The 7,676-nt window shown below is 15.8% G+C and overlaps 1 protein-coding gene across 1 annotated transcript, besides 14 other annotated features; it reads left to right on the top strand. All coding sequences in view use genetic code 6, as the record gives it.

The window, feature by feature from the left end:
- Window positions 1-660: 660 nt before the first annotated feature.
- Window positions 661-735: a microsatellite.
- Window positions 725-769: a microsatellite.
- A 24-nt stretch (window positions 770-793) lies between these two features.
- Window positions 794-887: a microsatellite.
- A 602-nt stretch (window positions 888-1,489) lies between these two features.
- Window positions 1,490-1,541: a microsatellite.
- Window positions 1,542-1,665: 124 nt separating this feature from the next.
- Window positions 1,666-1,822: a microsatellite.
- A 216-nt stretch (window positions 1,823-2,038) lies between these two features.
- Window positions 2,039-2,086: a microsatellite.
- Window positions 2,079-2,126: a microsatellite.
- Window positions 2,080-2,122: a microsatellite.
- Window positions 2,080-2,124: a microsatellite.
- Window positions 2,127-3,094: 968 nt separating the features above from the next.
- Window positions 3,095-3,165: a microsatellite.
- Window positions 3,166-4,015: 850 nt separating this feature from the next.
- Window positions 4,016-4,082: a microsatellite.
- Window positions 4,016-4,088: a microsatellite.
- Window positions 4,027-4,081: a microsatellite.
- A 372-nt stretch (window positions 4,089-4,460) lies between the features above and the next one.
- Window positions 4,461-4,501: a microsatellite.
- A 978-nt stretch (window positions 4,502-5,479) lies between these two features.
- IMG5_096490 (hypothetical protein) lies at window positions 5,480-6,501 on the top strand (the record flags this gene model as incomplete). The annotated part of the gene is made up of 2 exons (XM_004035545.1): window positions 5,480-5,613; window positions 5,926-6,501. Coding segments are annotated over 2 exons (710 nt in total), but the record flags the coding sequence as incomplete, so codon positions are not given.
- Window positions 6,502-7,676: the final 1,175 nt, after the last annotated feature.

Here is a 7,676-nt window from a genome sequence, read left to right as displayed (position 1 = left end):
CTTAATAAAAGAAACATATTTTTAATTAAGAATACTATGTAAGTAACCATAATTAGTTTTTGGTACATTAAATGTATATATTTTATTATTATTGAAGACATGTTTGAATAAAAAAAATAAAAATCGTTTATTTATATTAAATTAATATTTTTTATTTTATTTTTTTAATATATTAGGGTTGATTAATAAAATGATATAATAAAAGAAAAAAGAAATTCTTAATAAAATAATATTAATATGGATTCGCTAAATTAAGTAATTATAAAAAACAATATGATTAATAATATATTTAATAATAACAAATTGAAAAATGTAAAAATAAATACAAGAAAAAATTATTTATAAATTATTTTTAATTATTATATAATATAGTCAAAAGTTAATAATACAATTTCGAAAAAATTATTTAATGAAAGTTTATAAAGTTTATAAAAATATTAAATATAAGAAAAACTCATTTTTAAAAAATAATCGAAATTTTCTTTAAATAAAACAGATAATTCAATATAAAGATAAAACTCGGCTTTAGGTATAAATTTTTAAATCGAAAAATAAGAAAACTTATAATTAGAAAATATTTTTAATAATAAAAAACGTTAATAATAAGAAGATGAAGTAGAAGAATAAAGATAATTTAATCAAAAAATGAAATAAAAATTGGAAAAAAAAGAATAATATGAAGAAAAAATAGAATAAAAAGATGAGAAAATCGAATATAATGAAGAATAAAAAGAAGAAAAAATAAAATAAAAAGAGGAAAAAATCAAATCAAATGAAAGAAAAATAGAACATAAAAAAAGAGAGGAAAATATATATAAAATAGAGGAAAATATATAAAAAATAGAGAAAAATATATAAATAAAAGATTAAAATATATAAAAAATAGATTAAGGAAATTTCCAAAAAAGAATTTTTATAAGCAACCAAAAAGAAAAATTATAAATAAATGTAGTTTCTCCAAACGAAGAAAAATTAGAAGAAGAAGATTTTTTTAATGAAAAAAATAATATAATAATAACATAAGAAGAGATTAGACATTCTTTTGTTAATTAGAAAAAAGATTTTATTAGGTTTAAAAGAAATTCTATTTTAACTTCCTCTTAATTAAAAAGTTTAAAATAACAAATAAAAAGTAAAAGCAAAATTGGAAGTAGAAAAATGCTAGAAAATTAGAATGAAAAAATAATAAATTTATATGGAAATAATAAAGAAAAAATAAATATTTTTTGGGAAAAAAATAAATAGGAATATTATGATTAAAAAAAAATTAAATTTTAAAATCAAATAAGTAACAGATAAAAGTTAATAAAATTTAAAGAAGAAATGAAAAAATAAGAAAATAATTAAAATTATTTTAATAATGGATAAAATATTATTATATAAAAAAATATGTAAAATTTATTCAATAAAATAATTTAGTATTTAAAAACAAAATATTAGAAAATTGAAAATGTTAAATAATAAAAAATTAAGAAAGAAAAAAATAAATAAGAAGTTTTTATTAATAAAAAAGAAGAAATATTAAATAATAAATAAGAAGACAAAAATCAAAGATAAAGCTAAATTTTGGTTATAAAAGTAAAACCACCAGAAATAAATGAAGTAAAAGAAAAATAAGAAAACAATAATAATTGTTAAACATTTTAATTTGTTTATTAAGAAGAAAATAATAAAAGTAATAACAATACTAGTAATAATAATAATAAAGATAATATTATTAATAAAAATAATGAAAATGAATATGAAAATGATATTAAAATTAAAAATAATAATAATAATAATAATAATAATAATAATAATAATAATAATAATAATAATAATATTGAACAGTAATTTGAAAATGAAATAAAAATTGCAAATCTTAATTCTTAATAAATTTCTGAAGATAATTAATTTCAATAATAATAATAAAATTTAGAGGATAATTAGTTAGATTTATATTAATTTTCAAATTATAATTGCATTTAATATGTTAAAAAATACTAAATTTTTAATTTTGAGAAAAATATTGATTAATCGAATAAATAAGAGCATTTTAATATATATATATATATAAATATATATATATATATATATGAATATATATTTTTTTATATTTCTTTTTTTATAATTTTTTTTATATATATAATTTTTAGAATTCCTATTTTGGATAATAATAATTATTTTAATTTAAATAATGGTAATATTTTTATGGACTTGAAAGAAAAAGATAAAAGTATTTTTTTAAATGAAGATTCTAATGATAAATAATAATTAGAACATAATTTTCAAAAAGAATATATTAATGAGAATTACATTTAATAAAAATAATAATAAAGTTTCTCTACTGAAAGTGTTAATTCTTAAGATGATTAAGAAGAAGAAATACAATAGGAAAGTTTTAATGATTTTTCGGAATACGAGGAAGAAGAACAGCTTTTTTTATTTGAAAAAAATTAAGAATTTGAGTAGGTTTAAGATGATTAGTTTAATAATAAAAATGAAGTTTAATCTCTTTTGATAGGAGGAGGCAATTTAAATTTATTAAAAATATAAGAGAGTCAAAATTTGTTTGAGAAATTGAAATAAATTATTATTCCCGTACTTTCTAGTATTGATTAGAAATTTATTTAAAGCATTTTTAATAATATTAGATATAAAAAAGATACATAAATTATTTAATTAGAAAAGAAAAAAAACTAATGTAAATTTGTTTTAAATATTATATATCAAAAAAATTAAAAAAAATTAAAATAATAATATTTTTATATAAAAATTCAATAAAATTAAATAAATATATATAGAAAATAAATTTAAAATAATAAATTAATTGATTGACAAATTAGATTAAAAAAGCATTTTTTTATATAGTTGCTAATTTTAGAAAGAAAATAAGGAAATTTTATATGGTAAATTAGAAGAAAATTACGAATTAGAAAACGAGTTTTTAAAAAACATTAGATAATCAGTTTTTTTATAGAATTTTTTTATATAAAATGAACTAAAAAAAAATAAAAAGAATACATAAAGAAAATCTATAACAATTACAAAAAATAATTAATAAAGGCAAAAATTAGAAAGTAAAAATAGTAAAAGAAAAACATCGTTTATTATAAATAATAATAATAATAATAATACTAATAATAATAATAATAATAATAATAACAATAACAATAATAATAATAAAGATATTTATAATCTCAATAATAATACTAATCTTGTTAATGTAGATAGTTAAAATAATATTGTGCTTTAAATGAAAACTATGGTTTCTTCAAATAAAAGTAATAACTCTTCATCACATAAATTTAGTGAGAAATAAATTAAAGAATAAATTTTTCCTTAAAAAACAGAACCAAACATAGATAGACAATAAACTGATAAAAACGAAAATATTAAAAATTATAAAAGTCTTTAATAAGAAAATTCAAAAGAGTATTTTTATTAATTTTATTTTATTATAATTAAATTTTTAAGGACTAATTATTAGAAAATTCCTAGCTTTAAATCAACTTAATCTTTTTAGGGAAAGAAGAAAAAAATATATATAAATAATATTTAATAAAATATAGAATTGTAATATATATAATATTTATATATATATATAAATATGTTTTATAGATTTAAAGAAATCACATAAAATTAGAACAAAATTAACTAAGTGGATAGTAAAAATAGTGAAATTAAAAAAAACTTTAATTTTTAAAATACATTAGAAATTTAAAACAAATTAACTGTTAGTTAGTCATAAGTAAATAAATAACATAATACAGAAGAAACTATTGAGAATAGTATAAATAAATAATTATTTATTACTCCAAATACTGATTATTCGAATAAGCATTCTCAAATAAGTTTAGATAATAATGTAAAAAAAAAAATTTTTAATTTTTCTTATTAAAATTTATAAAGATTTATATGAAGAAAGAATAAATGATAAAAAGATCTAAATTTATATAATTATAAAAAAGATAATAATTAACACCAGAATAATAAATTTTTGAAGCTATTAAAGAAAATAAAATTTATCTAGTAAAATAAATATTAATATATATATATATATATATATATATATATATAATATTTAATATAATATAATATAACATTTATTTTTTTATCTATATATTTATATTTATTATTTTTTTATAGCTCGAAGAAATACTTAATTAATATTTAAATATTAATTTAGAACATAAAGATATAGAAGGAAATACTTTTCTTATTTTAGCTTCTTAAGTAGGTAGTACCTAAATAGTTTAATATTTAATAAGTAGAGGTGCTAATGTTAATAACACTAATGTAAAAATATTTTAAAAATAATGTTTTTTGTTTAATTTACTTTTTTTTTTTAGAATTTTGGATAAACAGCCTTACATAAAGCTAACTTTTATAAATATTATGATGTTGTCGATATTTTAATATAAAATGGTGCATCATAAATAAGATTTTTTGAAAACAATTAATGTTATAAATGAAAAATAATATATATATATATATATATATATATATATTTTATATATATTTGCATTTACTATTATTAATTTATTAATTAAATATTTATTAAATATCTTTTTCTCCAAAATATTTATAAAAATATAAATAAAATGTTAAATAAACTAAAAAATTATTAATTTTCTATAATTTAAAATCTTTAAAAAATAGGAATTAGTTAAAATTTAATTGATTAAGTTAATTAAAATAAACAATTAAAAAGTACTTTTAATGATTTTTAAATTAAATATGGAAATTAAATATTTGAAAATAAAAAAACCACAAATCTTCTTCTTTATCTATCCCAAAAAATAATTCCTTCAAATGAATAATATAAATTCGATTTTGCAGAAAAGATAATAAACAAATAAATAAAGTCAAATTCTGATTTAGACTATTAAATTTCTTTATACAAAATAAAAAATTAAGAACCCGAAAAAAATTAAGAAGAAGAAGATTTATTAGAAAAAATAAAATAGGAAATATAAAAAAACGAAACATTATTAAATACAGAAGAAAATACATAAAAATCAATTATAAATTTTTTAAAAAAAACCTAAAAAATTATACAGAAAAACAAATAACTGAAAAATATTAAAAATATATTTAATAATAACAAGAAGAAACCGAAATAAATATATGGCATAAAATAAAAATTAATTAATTAAAAACACGAGAAATAGCTTTATAAATTAATACTAAGGAAAATTATTAAAAACACATTAAAGAAATCTTCCCATATAAATATGTTTTTCGATTTCCACCTGAACCTAATGGATTTTTACATTTGGGACATGCAAAATCTATTAGAGCGAATTTTTTCTCCGCTTAATTTTTGGGAGGAATATGTTATTTAAGATATGATGATACTAATCCAGATACTGAAAACTATATTTATATTAAAGAAATAGAATAAAATGTTAAATGGTTTGGATTTTAACCTTATAAAATCACTTTTGCGTCTGATTATTTTCCTTAACTTTATGAGTGTGCTTTGAGGCTTATTAAAATGGAAAAAGCATACATTTGTCAACTTTCTTAAGAAGAAATAGCACAATAAAGGCATTAGAAATTACCTTCTCCATATTAGAATAGACCTGTGGAGGAAAACCTGAAATTGTTCGAAGAAATGAAATAAGGAAAGTAAAAAAATATAGTACTAAGAGCAAAAATAGACTATAAAAATGCCAATCCGACATTAAGAGATCCTATTATATATAGATTTAAGGAAAAAACACACCCAAAAACTAAGGATTAATGGAAAATTTATCCCATGTATGACTTTACGCATTGCATATGTGATTCAATTGAAAATATTACACATTCTTTATGTAGTTTAGAATTTGAAATTAGAAGGGAATTATATTATTGGTTTTTAGAATAATTGGATATGTATAAACCGTTTGTTTGGGAATTTTCTAGATTGAATATTTCACATAATATTGTATCTAAAAGAAAACTTATTTAACTTTTGGAAAAAAAAATTGTAAATGGCTGGGATGATCCAAGACTTTTTACTTTAAATGCCTTAAAAAGAAGAGGATTTTCTCCTGATATTATTAATTAGTTTTTGGATCAAATTAAGGTTTCTAGAACTGGCAATGAAAATATTATTTAAGTCTCTTTGTTAGAATCGGTTGCTAGGAATGTTCTTTATTAGAAAACTCCAAAAACGATGGCTATTATCGAACCTTTTGAAATAATTATTGATAATTATGGAGAATTTTTTGAGAATTAGGTTAAATAAAAAACTCTTTTTGTAGATAAAAGTGATGTTAGATTAACTAAACCTAATAATACAAGTGTTCCTTTTTATGGAATCTTCCCTGATTCGATATTAGCATTTAAATATTTAGGTGTATTATAAGTAGTTTAGGTAGATGAAGAAAGGGCGAGATGTAAAATAATTTCTATAGAAGAAAAATATAGGAGAAAATAAAAAGCATAAATTCATTGGATTGATCCTGAAAAAAGTACAAAATGTGAAATTAGAATTTTTAATAAACTTTTTAATGTCGAAAATCCTTCTTTGTACGAAAATTTCTTTTAGTATATAAATGAAAAAAGCTTAGAAAAATATTAATAATGTCTAATTGATTAAAAAATAGCTTTTGAAGTAAATGAAGGCGATGTTTTTTAGTTTGAAAGATTAGGATTTTTTATAGTTGATAAAGATAGTGATTTTTAATAAAAAAATATTGTTTTTAATAGAATTGTGGGATTAAAGGAAAGGGTTGATAGAGCTATTATTTAATGATTATAATAATATATATAATTTTTTTTTTTTTGATATTTTTATTTTATTGTAATTAATTTTTGTTAAAATAAAAAAATGGATATTAATCTTTTTTTATAAAAAAAAATATCATAATATATAAAATTATTTATATGTTTTTAGTTTTGTTTAATATTTAATTTCTTCTTTTATTTATATTAAAAAAAAAAAATACAATTTATTTTAGATTAGTTTTTCCCAAATTAATATTTAATTTAAAATAATAATCTTAAATAAAATTGTATTATAAATTATTATTTTAATTAAAAAAGAAAATTAAAAATAATAATAATAGTTAATAAAAATAAAAAAGGAAAATAATTAATATAATAATAATAATTATTATAACTCTAATATAATAAATATGTCAATTAATTAATTTATAAAATCATTTCAAAAAAATTATTATCATATTTTAATATAACTTATTATACTATTATTTAATATTCTATAATATATGAATATAAATAATATAAAAAAATCTTTTTAACATAAAATAAATTAATAAAATAATATCTTTTAATCCAGAATCGAAAAAATTTTTAATTATTTTTATATTTTAATTAATAATAATTATAAATCTATAATATTAAATTAATAAAAACTATAATCTATAAAAATATTAAAAAAACAAAAACAAAACAAAAAATTATTTTAATTTGTCATTTGAATGATTACAATTTATGAAATTAACATCTCTTAAATAATTTAAATTATATATAATTTCTTTTTTATTTTAAAGTGTTTCTTATTCTTATTAATCATTTATCATAAAAAAACCTCTTCTTTTTTTCTTTCAAACAATTTAATTATACAAAGCAGTTTATACAATTATAATATTATTGTTTAAAATAAATTATTTTATATTCTTATTTAGTAAATTTAATATGATTACTGACTTTAGGCTTTTCCATATCATGTTTGTTTGACA

This window comes from Ichthyophthirius multifiliis, assembly GCF_000220395.1.
Source record: "Ichthyophthirius multifiliis unplaced genomic scaffold scaff_1120509250826, whole genome shotgun sequence".
Lineage (NCBI taxonomy): Eukaryota > Ciliophora > Oligohymenophorea > Hymenostomatida > Ichthyophthirius > Ichthyophthirius multifiliis.
This window is presented reverse-complemented; position numbering and strand designations above follow the sequence as displayed.